This window comes from Carcharhinus amblyrhynchos, chromosome 15, assembly GCF_965287045.1.
Source record: "Carcharhinus amblyrhynchos chromosome 15, sCarAmb.v2.hapA, whole genome shotgun sequence".
NCBI classification, from domain to species: Eukaryota; Metazoa; Chordata; class Chondrichthyes; order Carcharhiniformes; family Carcharhinidae; genus Carcharhinus; species Carcharhinus amblyrhynchos.
Genome location: NC_137338.1, coordinates 70,331,851 through 70,348,175, shown reverse-complemented (window position 1 = coordinate 70,348,175; position 16,325 = coordinate 70,331,851). Strand labels below are relative to the sequence as shown.

At 52.9% G+C, this 16,325-nt stretch overlaps 1 protein-coding gene across 1 annotated transcript in view; it reads left to right on the top strand.

Moving 5' to 3' along the window:
- LOC145352883 (cytoplasmic tyrosine-protein kinase BMX-like) overlaps positions 1-16,325 on the top strand; it is an 81,139-nt gene that overhangs the window by 5,219 nt on the left and 59,595 nt on the right. The window contains 3 exon segments of the mRNA XM_080203186.1: positions 1,106-1,247; positions 3,747-3,851; positions 15,727-15,808. Of these exon segments, the coding sequence (XP_080059312.1) occupies positions 1,106-1,247; positions 3,747-3,851; positions 15,727-15,808 (329 nt within the window).

The window sequence follows — 16,325 nt, the reverse complement described above, 5'->3', positions numbered from 1 at the left end:
CTGCTTCCCCTTAATTCCCCAGCGCAAGAGACAAAAATCTCTCTATCCTAACCTTAAATGGAGCATCCTGAGGTTAGAGAATTAGAAAGGTTTACAGCTCTTTGAGAGAAGAAATTTCTCCTTATCTCGGTCCTGAGTGATCGACCTCTTATCCTGAGACTGTGCCTTCGTATTTTAGATTCCCTGTCCAGCGGAAACAACTGTTCTGCATCCACCCTATTGAGCCCCCTCAGAATTGTGTCGGTTTCAATGCATCTGAGTCACAAGGTTCTGGGTTCAAGCCCCATGCCAGGACTTGAACACAAAAATCCAGACCGACACTCCAGAGTAACACTGTGGGAGCTCTGCACTGACGGAGGTGTTCAGGTGGATTTGAATGGAACTATTTGGAAAAAAGAGAAAGGGAGTTATCACCGATGTCCTGGCCAATATTCACCCTTCAGTTTCAGTGGCACAGTGGTTAGCACGACTGCCTCACAGCACCAGGGATGTGGGTTCAATTCTGCCCTCAGGCGACTGTTTGGAGTTTTCCCCATGCTTGCGTTGGTTTCCTCTGGGTGCTCCACTCTCCTCCCACAGTCCAAAGAAATGCAGGCAAGGTGGATTGACAATGCAAAATTGCACCTTAGTGTCCAAACATGTTCAGGGTAGGTGGATTAACCCTGGTAAATGTGTAGGGTTACGGAGATAGGGTGGGGGGGATGGGCCTGGGTAAGATGCTCTGTCGGGGAGTTGGTGCAGACTTGATGGGCCGAACGGCTCCCTTCTGCACTGTAGGCATTCTATTCAATTCTAATCCACACCACAAGACGCAGATTATCGTAATGTCATCACATTGTTGTTGCCGGGTGCAGATTGTCACGTTTTCTACATTAGAACGGTGACGGCGTTTCAGAAGCTGGCGGTAGAGAAGTTGGGGGACTACGAAAGGCGCTATATGAATGCGGGGCCTTCGGTGCTATAGATACATGAACGAGTGTAAGATTTAGCTAGGGTTGGTTTCACAGATGTGGGGTCACTCGGTGGGCTGTACAGGACTGGAGGGGGGGGGGCGTTTTTGTGAGCGATGAGTCATTCTTCAACTCGATGTATGTTCTCTCATCAGCGATGGCGAAGTGGAGGAGCCCTTGCTGCAGGAAACCTTCTTTAAGCAGTCACAGTGGAAAAGATTGTCATCGATCAAATATAAGCAATACTTGTTCGTCTTAACAAGAACAAGCCTGATCCACTACAGTTATAAACATGGGGTAAGACAAACATCTCTCCCCAGCTTCCATTTCTGCGCGTACGATAAGAGCTCCAAAGCTGCCCACTTCCAGCTTGTGGTTTCATCGGGTCAAACTCTGTCCTCACCCTCCGTAATGGAGCCAAGTCACCTGCCAGCTGGAGTATCGCCACCTCCACGGAGATGAAGGCAATGATGCCACTGGTCTGTGCCCCTTCCCTGGCATTCTGGGCCCTTTGCACATCAGAGTGGCTGCACTAGACCAAAGATGCCAGAGACCCGGGCTCGATTCTGGGCTTGTCTGTGTAGAGTTTGCACATTCTTCCCGTGACCCTATGGATTTCCTCTGGGTGCTCCGGTTTCCATCGACACTCCAAAGACGCGCAGGTTAGCTGAATTGGCCAGGCTAAATTTCTCCTTGTTGTTCGAAGATGTGTAGGTCAGGAGGATTAGTCATGATAAATGTTTAGAGTTACGGGGATAGGGTAGGGGGGGGAGGGAGAGGGACTGGCTAAGATACTCTGTCAGAGAGTCAGTGCAGACTCAATGGGCCGAATGGCCTCTTTTCTGCACTGTAAGCATTCTGTGAACACACATAGCGGTGGGGTCTGGCCGATGTGTGACTCCAGACTCCCAGCAACGTGGTTGACTCTTAAACACTCTCTGAAATGCCCGAGCAACCATTCAGTTCCAGGGGAGATCGGGATGGGCAGTGAGTGCTGGCCTAGCTGGCAACGCTAAATGAATAAATGTTAAAAAACGGAGGACGCAGTAAAGGTGACCTTTGCTATCCACATCTGCTTCCACTTCTGCTAACCCACTGGCTCCAGTAAAACACTGATCATTATCTGGTCAGTCTAACGTTGTTTGTAAGAACCTGCTGGCTGTGACGTTTCTGATGTTTGTAACAGTGACTACTGGTTTTCATTGACTATTGTGAAAGGTGCAACATTGGATGAAGAGTCCAGGGAATTAAATATCAGATGTTGCATATAATGGGGGGGGGGGTATGACCCAACCCAATTTCCCCCATTGGCACCACTATCTAAGCCCTCTCGCTGAATCGGGCTCCTATCGTCTGAGAGGTTTCTCACTACCTGCCCTCGCTGCCCACCCAACACTGATGTGGAGGGCATTTATTGTGGAATGCAGACACCAATAGAGTGCCCCACTGGATTGGGGAGGGGTGGTGGGAAGGACGGAGGAAACTAGTCAGTCCCTTAGCCGAACATGAACGGACTAATGACTTTGATTCAATGGGTTTGGGATGAGTGTGTAGCAGGCTTAACTCCTGTTTGTCACCCACCCCCCCAGGGATGGATCAACCTCACAGTATTCCCAACTTCACACACACTGCAATTCAATATTTAGATATTATTTAAAAATGACTATCTTCTCCTCGATATTTACACAGAGCTATAATATCTCACAATTGCAAAAAAGGCCTTGATTAATTTGGAAAGTTTATCAAACACACAACCAAATATCTTAATCCCCGAACTATTATCATTTCTATTTTAGTCTAATTTGTCCCCGTGAAACACGTTTGGAATTAAAATAACAATTTATCTTCCTCACCCCTAGTTTTTGGGTCCTTGTTGAAACAGGGCTTAGCTTAACTCTCTGCCATCTCACTTTTCTAATTTCGTCTAATATGCATTTAGATTTGACCCCGAGTCACTGTTTAACAAGTGGGGGATGGAGCTCTGGCTGATTCACTGAGACATTCTGTTGTATCATCTCACAGACATTGTAGTTAACCCACTGCAGCCCAGACAAGAAGTAGGCCGAGGCCTGTCTCTATGGATCTATACCATGATATGGCATGTAGATAGCCATGATACATTCAAACATGGGACTTTGCTGTAGTCCACGAGAATTCTGCTCCTACTGTGTTTTTTTTGTCAATGTTTGTTCATGAGTCACTGGCTAGACCAGCATTCATTACCCATCCTTAGTTGCCCCTTGAGGAGGTGGTGGTGAGCTGCCACCTTGAACCGCTGCAATCCACAGTGATGCTAGGATGAATTCTAATTTTATTCAGGTTAGTTCATTAAATTCCTCTAGCTGTCATAATGGGATTTGATCTCGTGTCTCTAAGCATTCGTCCAAGTTTCTGGGTTACTGGGAGTCTTGAATTCAATATAAATTATGAGAGAACTCTCTGACTTCAGTGACAAAGGAAACAGATTGTAGCTTTTGGAGGCTAAGCATCTCAGCCTGCAGGAATTTCTCAGGGCAGTTCTCCAGACACAAGTATCTTCAGCTACTTTGTCAATATCCTTCTGTCCATCACGAGGTCAGAAGTGGAGACATTTGCTGATGAAGGAACAGAGATATGTTTCCAAATCAGGATGGCAAGTGACTTTGAGGGGAACTTCCAGCTGGTGGTGGTCCCAGATGTTTGCCTCTCATGTCCTCCTAGATGGTAGTGGTCGTGAGTTTGGAAGGTCAACGGAGCCTTGGTGATTTGCGTTATAAAATGATGAGACTAAACAAAATCATTTATTTTACTTGGTAGAAACAAGGAAGACGAAAGGGAGCGATTAAACTGGAAACAATTAAGTGCGTTGAGACTGTAAGTTTGAATGGAGCAACGCCAGTGGAGAGACAGTATCCAATTCAGGTAAGATTGGAAACAGCGTCAAACCCACACAACAAGCCACAAGGCAGGAAGATAAGAAAGGCAATTGTCGCACAGAGGTCAGTAGCGACTGCTCTAATTCAAATGTCTATCATAGAACATAGAACATAGAACATTACAGCGCAGAACAGGCCCTTCGGCCCACGATGTTGCGCCGACCAGTTACAAAAACAATGACCCACTAGCCTATACCAATCCCTTTTCGTCCATAAACCTATCCAGAGATCTCTTAAACGCCCCCAAACTAGACGCATTTACAACTGCAGCAGGCAGGGCATTCCAATCCCTCACCACCCGCTGGGTAAAGAACCTACCCCTGACATCCGTCCTGTAGCTACCCCCCCTTAATTTAAAGCCATGCCCCCTCGTGCTAGCTCTCTCCATCCGAGGAAAAAGGCTATCACTATCCACCCTATCTAAACCTCTAATCATCTTATATGTTTCAATAAGATCCCCTCTTAGCCGCCTTCTTTCCAACGAAAACAACCCCAAATCCCTCAGTCTCTCCTCATAGGACCTCCCCACCATACCAGGCAACATCCTAGTAAACCTCCTCTGCACCCTCTCCAACGCCTCCACATCCTTCTTGTAATGCGGGGACCAGAACTGCACACAGTACTCCAAGTGCGGCCGCACTAGAGTAGTGTACAGTTGCAACATTACACTGCGACTCCTAAATTCAATCCCCCTACCAATAAACGCCAGGACACTGTACGCCTTCTTGACAACCTTATCTACTTGATTCCCAACTTTCAGGGATCTATGTACACACACACCTAGATCCCTCTGTTCATCCACACTATTCAAAGTCCTCCCGTTAGCCCTATACTCGACACATCTGTTGCTCCTACCAAAGTGAATTACCTCACACTTCTCCGCATTAAATTCCATCCGCCACCTCTCGGCCCAGCTCTGCAACCTATCTAAGTCTCCCTGCAGACTATGACACCCTTCCTCACAATCTACCACACCTCCAACTTTGGTGTCATCAGCAAATTTACTAATCCACCCAACTATACCCTCATCCAGATCATTAATAAAAATTACAAACAACAGTGGCCCCAAAACAGATCCCTGAGGCACACCACTCGTAACTGTACTCCATGATGAATATTTACCATCCACCACCACCCTCTGTCTCCTATCTGATAGCCAATTCCTGATCCAACTTCCTAGATTACCCACAATCCCATACATCTGCATTTTCTGCAGAAGCCTACCATGGTGAACCTTATCAAACGCCTTACTAAAATCCATGTATACCACGTCAACTGCCTTGCCCCCATCCACCTCTTTGGTCACCTTCTCAAAAAACTCAATAAGGTTAGTAAGGCATGACCTACCCGCTACAGGCACCCTTTACCTCAGATGTCGATCAAGAGCAAGACTTATGATTCAATCCTGCAAGAAATGTAAGCAGAACATGTTGGATAAACTGGTGGCATCTGTGGAGAGAGAAACACAGTTATTGGCTGGGATTTTCCAGCTATTCACACCGCTGGGATTTCCCACTCCCTCTCCCGATGGCACATCTCTGTCGTGGGTATCCAGGCAGCGTGTGGCGGAGTCGATGGGAAATCAGATTGACAGCGGTGGGAACCAGAAGAACCCGCTGCCGGTGAGTGGCGGGCTGCCTCCCGCCACGAGAGACACCATGGCGGGGAGGCAAGATTGTCTCCGCCATTGCGTTGAGTCCTGTCTGCCTTCAGCAAGAGTTGTATGGGACTCGATGTTGTCTCCACAGACGCTGCAAGACTTGTTGAGGTTTACCAACATTATTTCAGATCTCCAGTATCTGTGGCATTTTGCTTCAATCCAGCAAGTGGTTTCTGATTATAATAAAGCAATAGGGCAGCACCGTGGCACAGTGGCCAGCACTGCTGCCTCATAGCATCAAGGTTCGATTCCCGGCTTGGGTTACAGTCTGTGTGGAGTTTGCACGTTCTCCCTGTGTCTGCGTGGGTTTCCCCCCCCATGCTCCGGTTTCCTCCCACAGTGCAGGTTAGGTGGATTGGCCGTGCTAAATTGCCCCTTAGTTTTAGGGGGGATTAGTTAGGGTAAATGCATGGGGTTACGGGGATAGGGATTGTGGTTGGTGCAGACTCAGTGGGCCAAATGGCCTTCTTCTGCTCTGTAAGGATTCTACGTTTCAATCTGACCAACAATATCGTTATCAAAATGCTTTCATTTTGAAAAGTGTGCAGTTGTTACCAGAAGCGGGGGAAATTCAGATTGACGGAATTTGCCAAGTGCAGCACAATAAGGGCTATAGGAATCACGGCTTGTGCTCACACACTAAGCAGATCCCCAGACTAGCCATGGCTCCCTCCAAATCCTCAAGGAGGGCCATATTGTCCATAATTAACACTCATAGCATCAATAAGGGCCCAGACTACACTGCTTTCTTGAGATAACCTCCTCACTTTCATTTTCTTAATTCATTCGTGAGATGTGCGGAGTCACTGACTGGACCAGCATTTATTGCCCATCCATAATTGCCCTTGAACTGAGTGACTCGCTGGGCCATTTCGGAGGATTGTTGAGAGTTGACCACATTGTTGTGACTCTGGAGTCACATACATGCCAAACCAGATAAGAATCTGGGTAAGTAAGTTCGCTGATGACACGAAGGTCGGTGGTGTTGTGGATGGTCTGGAAGGATGGCAAAAGTTGCAGCAGGACATAGATAGGATGCAGGACTGGGCGGAGAAGTGGCAGATGGACTTCAACGCGGATAAATGTGTAGTCGTCCATTTTGGCAGAACCAACGGGATGAACGAGTACACTATCAAGGGCAGAAGTCTGAGTAGTGTTGAGGAGCAGAAGGATCTTGGGGTCCGGGTCCACAAGACTCTTAAATCGGCCTCGCAGGTGGAGGATGTGGTCAAGAAGGCGTATGGTGTACTGGCCTTCATTAATCGAGGGATTGAGTTTAGGAGTCGGGAGGTAATGCTGCAACTTTATAAGACCCTTGTCAGGCCTCATTTGGAGTACTGTGCGCAGTTCTGGTCGCCTCACTATAGGAAAGACGTAGAAGCTATTGAGAGGGTACAGAGGAGATTTACAAGGATGTTGCCTGGACTGGGAGGCATGCCTTATGAAGTTAGGTTGAGGGAACTGGGTCTCTTTTCCCTGGAGAGACAAAGGTTGAGAGGCGACCTGATAGAGGTTTATAAAATGTTGAGAAGAATAGATAGGGTGGATTCTCAGAGGCTATTTCCCCGGGTTGAAATGGTCGCTACGAGAGGACACAGGTTTAAGGTGCGGGGAGGAAAGTACAGAAGTGATGTTAGGGGTAAGTTTTTCACTCAGAGGGTGGTGAGTGAATGGAATCGGCTGCCGTCAGTGGTGGTGGAGGCGAACTCGCTGGGGTCTTTTAAAAGACTTCTGGATGAGTATATGGGGTTTTATGGGATTGGGGGTTATAGATAGGTGTTGATGTGATCGGCACAACTCGTGGGCCGAAGGGCCTGTTTGTGCTGTAGTGTTCTATGTTCTAATGGCAGATTTCCTCCCCTAAAGTGAACCAGATGGGTCTTTAAGACAATTAGGAATGGTTTCATGGTTAGGCTTTTAAATTCAGATTTTTATTGAATTCACATTTCGGCTTGGTGGGATTCGAACCTGGATCTGCAGAGCATCACCCTGGGTCTCTGGATTACTGAGTGTTCAGGCCATTCGTGCCAACAGGATTCTCTGGTCCTGCTGCAGCGAATGGAGATTTGGCGCGGGGTATGAACAGCAGGACAATTCTGGCCATCACTCACATCTCCACTGACTCTCTGCAAACGAAAAGTACGTGCGCAAGAACTCTGGGGAAAGGTATTGGGCGAAAGCAGCTTCATAAGAGAGGGGCATTGTGATGGTGATTTATTTTACTCGAGGAGGGCACTGATTTTGACGAGTTGATGAGTGGTGAGGAAGCAGTGGGATATACTTGCTTTTCAAGGATAGGAGTAGCAAAGGTGAATGATCTGGGACGCTCTGGTGGAAGTTATTGGTCAGAACGCAGTCCCCAGTCTCTCATAGCTGCGAAGAAACAAGAGTCTCGAACAGTCCGAGACAACACTGTCCAACCAGCGTGGGTGGCATGGTGCCACAGTGGTTAGCACTGCTGCCTCACAGCACCAGGGACCCAGGTTCAATTCCAGCCTCGAGTGACTGTCTGTGTGGAGTTTTCACATTCTCCCCATGTCTGCTTGGGTTTCCCGTCCAAAGATGTGCGTGTTAGATAGATGGGCCCTATTTTACCATTTTGATTCCAAGTGCTGGGCAGTCTTGAAACTGGGAGTGTTTCAGATCCGACTTTTAGACTCAATCTCAGGTGCCCCCAAATGCACTCTGCCTGGAAATATTGCAGCGATTCTGAATCTGCAGAGGCCTGAGGGTGGGGCTTAACATGCCTGAAATTCTGCAGCTCCGATCGGCGCCTCCAACTGCATACTCGCAGTAAAAAAAAATAGAAAAACCTTCCCCTGCCACGTTGCTCCTGGGCTGGATAATGCCTCCCCCGTGGCCCCCACAGATATTGGCCCACCCCCACAACATTACTGACTCCTACACCCCCCTACGCCTCACCCCCGCTATTCAGGCTGATCACAGTCCCTTGCCCCCCTTCCCCCTCACTGATCACACACAGAGTGACAGCGGATCCCCCTTCCCCCTCACCAATCACACACAGAGTGACAGCGGATCCCCCTTCCCCCTCACTGATCACACACAGAGTGGTAGCGGATCCCCCTTCCCCCTCACTGATCACACACAGAGTGACAGCGGATCCCCCTTCCCCCTCACTGATCACACACAGAGTGACAGCGGATCCCCCTTCCCCCTCACTGATCACACACAGAGTGACAGCGGATCCCCCTCTTCCCCCTCACTGATCACACACACAGTGGTAGCGGATCCCCCTTCCCCCTCACCAATCACACACAGAGTGGCAGCGGATCCCCCTTCCCCCTCACTGATCACACACAGAGTGACAGCGGATCCCCCTTCCCCCTCACTGATCACACACAGAGTGACAGCGGATCCCCCTTCCCCCTCACCAATCACACACAGAGTGACAGCGGATCCCCCTTCCCCCTCACTGATCACACACAGAGTGGTAGCGGATCCCCCTTCCCCCTCACTGATCACACACAGAGTGACAGCGGATCCCCCTTCCCCCTCACTGATCACACACAGAGTGACAGCGGATCCCCCTTCCCCCTCACTGATCACACACAGAGTGACAGCGGATCCCCCTTCCCCCTCACTGATCACACACAGAGTGACAGCGGATCCCCCTTCCCCCTCACTGATCACACACAGAGTGACAGCGGATCCCCCTCTTCCCCCTCACTGATCACACACACAGTGGTAGCGGATCCCCCTTCCCCCTCACCAATCACACACAGAGTGGCAGCGGATCCCCCTTCCCCCTCACTGATCACACACAGAGTGACAGCGGATCCCCCTCTTCCCCCTCACTGATCACACACAGAGTGGTAGCGGATCCCCCTTCCCCCTCACTGATCACACACAGAGTGACAGCGGATCCCCCTTCCCCCTCACTGATCACATACAGAGTGACAGCGGATCCCCCTTCCCCCTCACTGATCACACACAGAGTGACAGCGGATCCCCCTTCCCCCTCACTGATCACACACAGAGTGGCAGCGGATCCCCCTTCCCCCTCACTGATCACACACAGAGTGACAGCGGATCCCCCTCTTCCCCCTCACTGATCACACACAGAGTGGCAGCGGATCCCCCTTCCCCCTCACTGATCACACACAGAGTGACAGCGGATCCCCCTTCCCCCTCACTGATCACACACAGAGTGGCAGCGGATCCCCCTTCCCCCTCACTGATCACACACAGAGTGACAGCGGATCCCCCTTCCCCCTCACTGATCACACACAGAGTGACAGCGGATCCCCCTTCCCCCTCACTGATCACACACAGAGTGGCAGCGGATCCCCCTTCCCCCTCACTGATCACACACAGAGTGGCAGCGGATCCCCCTTCCCCCTCACTGATCACACACAGAGTGACAGCGGATCCCCCTTCCCCCTCACTGATCACACACAGAGTGACAGCGGATCCCCCTTCCCCCTCACTGATCACATACAGAGTGACAGCGGATCCCCCTTCCCCCTCACTGATCACACACAGAGTGACAGCGGATCCCCCTTCCCCCTCATTGATCACACACAGAGTGACAGCGGATCCCCCTTCCCCCTCACTGATCACACACAGAGTGGCAGCGGATCCCCCCCTTCCCCCTCACTGATCACACACAGAGTGACAGCGGATCCCCCTCTTCCCCCTCACTGATCACACACAGAGTGACAGCGGATCCCCCTTCCCCCTCACTGATCACACACAGAGTGACAGCGGATCCCCCCCTTCCCCCTCACTGATCACACACAGAGTGACAGCGGATCCCCCTTCCCCCTCACTGATCACACACAGAGTGACAGCGGATCCCCCTTCCCCCTCACTGATCACACACAGAGTGGCAGCGGATCCCCCTTCCCCCTCACTGATCACACACAGAGTGACAGCGGATCCCCCTTCCCCCTCACTGATCACACACAGAGTGGCAGCGGATCCCCCTTCCCCCTCACTGATCACACACAGAGTGGCAGCGGATCCCCCTTCCCCCTCACTGATAACACACAGAGTGGCAGCGGATCCCCCTTCCCCCTCACTGATCACACACAGAGTGACAGCGGATCCCCCTTCCCCCTCACCAATCACACACAGAGTGGCAGCGGATCCCCCCCTTCCCCCTCACCAATCACACACAGAGTGGCAGCGGATCACCCTTCCCCCTCACTGATCACACACAGAGTGACAGCGGATCCCCCTTCCCCCTCACTGATCACACACAGAGTGACAGCGGATCCCCCTTCCCCCTCACCGATCACACACAGAGTGACAGCGGATCCCCCTCTTCCCCCTCACTGATCACACACAGAGTGACAGCGGATCCCCCTTCCCCCTCACCGATCACACACAGAGTGACAGCGGATCCCCCTTCCCCCTCACCGATCACACACAGAGTGACAGCGGATCCCCCTTCCCCCTCACCGATCACACACAGAGTGACAGCGGATCCCCCTCTTCCCCCTCACTGATCACACACAGAGTGACAGCGGATCCCCCTTCCCCCTCACTGATCACACACAGAGTGACAGCGGATCCCCCTTCCCCCTCACCGATCACACACAGAGTGGCAGCGGATCCCTCCTTTCCCCTCACTGATCACACACAGAGTGACAGCGGATCCCCCTTCCCCCTCACTGATCACACACAGAGTGACAGCGGATCCCCCTTCCCCCTCACCGATCACACACAGAGTGACAGCGGATCCCCCTTCCCCCTCACCGATCACACACAGAGTGACAGCGGATCCCCCTTCCCCCTCACCGATCACACACAGAGTGACAGCGGATCCCCCTTCCCCCTCACTGATCACACACAGAGTGACAGCGGATCCCCCTTCCCCCTTACCAATCACACACAGAGTGGCAGTGGATCCCCCTTCCCCCTCACTGATCACACACAGAGTGACAGCGGATCCCCCTTCCCCCTCACTGATCACACACAGAGTGACAGCGGATCCCCCTTCCCCCTCACTGATCACACACAGAGTGGCAGCGGATCCCCCTTCCCCCTCACCGATCACACACAGTGTGGCAGCGGATCCCCCTTCCCCCTCACTGATCACACACAGAGTGGCAGCAGATCCCCCTTCCCCCTCACTGATCACACACAGAGTGACAGCGGATCCCCCTTCCCCCTCACTGATCACACACAGAGTGACAGCGGATCCCCCTTCCCCCTCACTGATCACACACAGGGTGACAGCGGATCCCCCTTCCCCCTCACCGATCACACACAGAGTGGCAGCGGATCCCCCTTCCCCCTCACTGATCACACACAGAGTGACAGCGGATCCCCCTTCCCCCTCACTGATCACACACAGAGTGACAGCGGATCCCTCTTCCCCCTCACCGATCACACACAGAGTGACAGCGGATCCCCCTTCCCCCTCACTGATCACACACAGAGTGACAGCGGATCCCACTTCCCCCTCACCGATCACACACAGAGTGACAGCGGATCCCCCTTCCCCCTCACTGATCACACACAGAGTGACAGCGGATCCCCCTTCCCCCTCACTGATGTCACACAGAGTGACAGCAGATCCCCCTTCCCCCTCACCGATCACACACAGAGTGACAGCGGATCCCCCGTCCCCCTCACTGATCACACACAGAGTGACAGCGGATCCCTCTTCCCCCTCACTGATCACACACAGAGTGACAGCGGATCCCCCCCTTCCCCCTCACCGATCACACACAGAGTGTCAGCGGATCCCCCTTCCCCCTCACCGATCACACACAGAGTGACAGCGGATCCCCCTTCCCCCTCACTGATCACACACAGAGTGACAGCGGATCCCCCTTCCCCCTCACTGATCACACACAGAGTGACAGCGGATCCCCCTTCCCCCTCACTGATCACACACAGAGTGACAGCGGATCCCCCTTCCCCCTCACTGATCACACACAGAGTGACAGCGGATCCCCCTTCCCCCTCACCGATCACACACAGAGTGACAGCGGATCCCCCTTCCCCCTCACTGATCACACAGAGAGTGACAGCGGATCCCCCTTCCCCCTCACTGATCACACACAGAGTGACAGCGGATCCCACTTCCCCCTCACTGATCTCACACAGAGTGGCAGCGGATCCCCATTCCCCCTCACCGATCACACACAGAGTGACAGCGGATCCCCCTTCCCCCTCACCGATCACACACAGAGTGACAGCGGATCCCACTTCCCCCTCACTGATCTCACACAGAGTGGCAGCGGATCCCCATTCCCCCTCACCGATCACACACAGAGTGACAGCGGATCCCCCTTCCCCCTCACTGATCACACACAGAGTGACAGCGGATCCCCCTTCCCCCTCACCGATCACACACAGAGTGACAGCGGATCCCCCTTCCCCCTCACTGATCACACAGAGAGTGACAGCGGATCCCCCTTCCCCCTCACTGATCACACAGAGAGTGACAGCGGATCCCCCTTCCCCCTCACTGATCACACACAGAGTGACAGCGGATCCCACTTCCCCCTCACTGATCTCACACAGAGTGGCAGCGGATCCCCATTCCCCCTCACCGATCACACACAGAGTGACAGCGGATCCCCCTTCCCCCTCACTGATCACACACAGAGTGACAGCGGATCCCCCTTCCCCCTCACCGATCACACACAGAGTGACAGCGGATCCCCCTTCCCCCTCACTGATCACACAGAGAGTGACAGCGGATCCCCCTTCCCCCTCACTGATCACACACAGAGTGACAGCGGATCCCCCTTCCCCCTCACCGATCACACACAGAGTGACAGCGGATCCCCCTTCCCCCTCACTGATCACATACAGAGTGACAGCGGATCCCCCTCTTCCCCCTCACTGATCACACACAGAGTGACAGCGGATCCCCCTTCCCCCTCACTGATCACACACAGAGTGACAGCGGATCCCCCTTCCCCCTTACCAATCACACACAGAGTGGCAGCGGATCCCCCTTCCCCCTCACCAATCACACACAGAGTGGCAGTGGATCCCCCTTCCCCCTCACTGATCACACACAGAGTGGCAGCGGATCCCCCTTCCCCCTCACTGATCACACACAGAGTGGCAGCAGATCCCCCTTCCCCCTCACTGATCACACACAGAGTGACAGCGGATCCCCCTTCCCCCTCACTGATCACACACAGAGTGACAGCGGATCCCCCTTCCCCCTCACTGATCACACACAGAGTGACAGCGGATCCCCCTTCCCCCTCACCGATCACACACAGAGTGGCAGCGGATCCCCCTTCCCCCTCACTGATCACACACAGAGTGACAGCGGATCCCCCTTCCCCCTCACTGATCACACACAGAGTGACAGCGGATCCCTCTTCCCCCTCACCGATCACACACAGAGTGACAGCGGATCCCCCTTCCCCCTCACTGATCACACACAGAGTGACAGCGGATCCCCCTTCCCCCTCACTGATCACACACAGAGTGACAGCGGATCCCCCTTCCCCCTCACCGATCACACACAGAGTGACAGCGGATCCCCCTTCCCCCTCACCGATCACACACAGAGTGACAGCGGATCCCCCTTCCCCCTCACTGATCACACACAGAGTGACAGCGGATCCCCCTTCCCCCTCACTGATGTCACACAGAGTGACAGCGGATCCCCCTTCCCCCTCACTGATCACACACAGAGTGACAGCAGATCCCCCCCTTCCCCCTCACTGATCACACACAGAGTGACAGCGGATCCCCCTTCCCCCTCACTGATCACACACAGAGTGACAGCGGATCCCCCCCTTCCCCCTCACTGATCACACACAGAGTGACAGCGGATCCCCCTTCCCCCTCACTGATCACACACAGAGTGACAGCGGATCCCCCTCTTCCCCCTCACTGATCACACACAGAGTGACAGCGGATCCCCCTTCCCCCTCACTGATCACACACAGAGTGACAGCGGATCCCCCTTCCCCCTCACTGATCTCACACAGAGTGACAGCGGATCCCCCTTCCCCCTCACTGATCACACACAGAGTGACAGCGGATCCCTCTTCCCCCTCACTGATCTCACACAGAGTGACAGCGGATCCCTCCTTTCCCCCTCACTGATCACACACAGAGTGACAGCGGATCCCCCTCTTCCCCCTCACTGATCACACACAGAGTGACAGCGGATCCCCCCCTTCCCCCTCACCGATCACACACAGAGTGTCAGCGGATCCCCCTTCCCCCTCACCGATCACACACAGAGTGACAGCGGATCCCCCTTCCCCCTCACTGATCACACACAGAGTGACAGCGGATCCCCCTTCCCCCTCACTGATCACACACAGAGTGACAGCGGATCCCCCTTCCCCCTCACTGATCACACACAGAGTGACAGCGGATCCCCCTTCCCCCTCACTGATCACACACAGAGTGACAGCGGATCCCCCTTCCCCCTCACTGATCACACACAGAGTGACAGCGGATCCCCCTTCCCCCTCACCGATCACACACAGAGTGACAGCGGATCCCCCTTCCCCCTCACTGATCACACACAGAGTGACAGCGGATCCCCCTTCCCCCTCACCGATCACACACAGAGTGACAGCGGATCCCCCTTCCCCCTCACTGATCACACACAGAGTGACAGCGGATCCCCCTTCCCCCTCACTGATGTCACACAGAGTGACAGCAGATCCCCCCCTTCCCCCTCACTGATCACACACAGAGTGACAGCGGATCCCCCTTCCCCCTCACTGATGTCACACAGAGTGACAGCAGATCCCCCCCTTCCCCCTCACTGATCACACACAGAGTGGCAGCGGATCCCTCTTCCCCCTCACTGATCACACACAGAGTGACAGCGGATCCCCTTTTCCCAAGTTTCCGCGCCCGAAAACTTAATTGTAAAATCTGCCCCTAAAGTCCAAAGACGTGTAGTTTGGCTGGATTAGTGGGGTAAATATAGAGATAGGGTGGGGGTGAAGGCCTGGGTAGGGTGATCTATCAGAGAGTTGGTGCAGTCCCAAGGGGTTAAATGGCCTTTTTCCACACTGTGGGGAGTTTATGATTCGATCCGTTGGCCTGTTGTCTGGCCAATTAACAGGGATTCCAGGAATAATGGAAATGAGGCTTCAGTAATAAGGCTATATTTTGACTTCCCAGTATTACTATCCCTTAACGGGCTCTCGCAGTCCATACACGTCTCCCCTTTCACACTCCACCCCACCGAGTTTTAAATATTCTAACTGTAATTGCTTTATATTTTCAGATTATATATAACGAGGAGACTCTCTACCTCTTTGCGAATGGCGTACAGAGCAGGACAAAGTGGCTGGCTGAATTAAAATATGGTAAATGCATAATTTTGTCCAGAGGGTTGAGTTCAAAACAAATCAATTTTCTCCAGCGCGCTATTGAGATACTTCAAAAAATACCCACGTGGAGTCTGGAACTTCAGACACTGTATCATCTTCCTTCATCGACAGTCAGTCTCTGCTCTGGCTCCCCCAGCCGGCAAAAATACAAACCAAATTTCTCCTTCCAGCAATGTTTATCTCGCTTGATAAACTTTCCATCACTTAAAATGTCTGTTTCTGAATCTATCGGACAGCTATCAGGCTCCTTTCATCAGTAACCAGGGAAATGTCTTTAAAATGATCGTAGAATCATGGATTCCCTGCAGTGCAGAAGGAAGCCATTCAGCCCATCTTGTCTGCACTGACCACAATCCCACCCAGCCCTTATCCCCACTTATTTGTCCTGCTAACCCCCTGACACTAAGGGACAGTTTAGCATGATCAAATTCACCTCGCCCCCCCCCTTGGAGTTGGGGAGGAAACCGGAGCACCCGGAGGAAACCCACGCAGA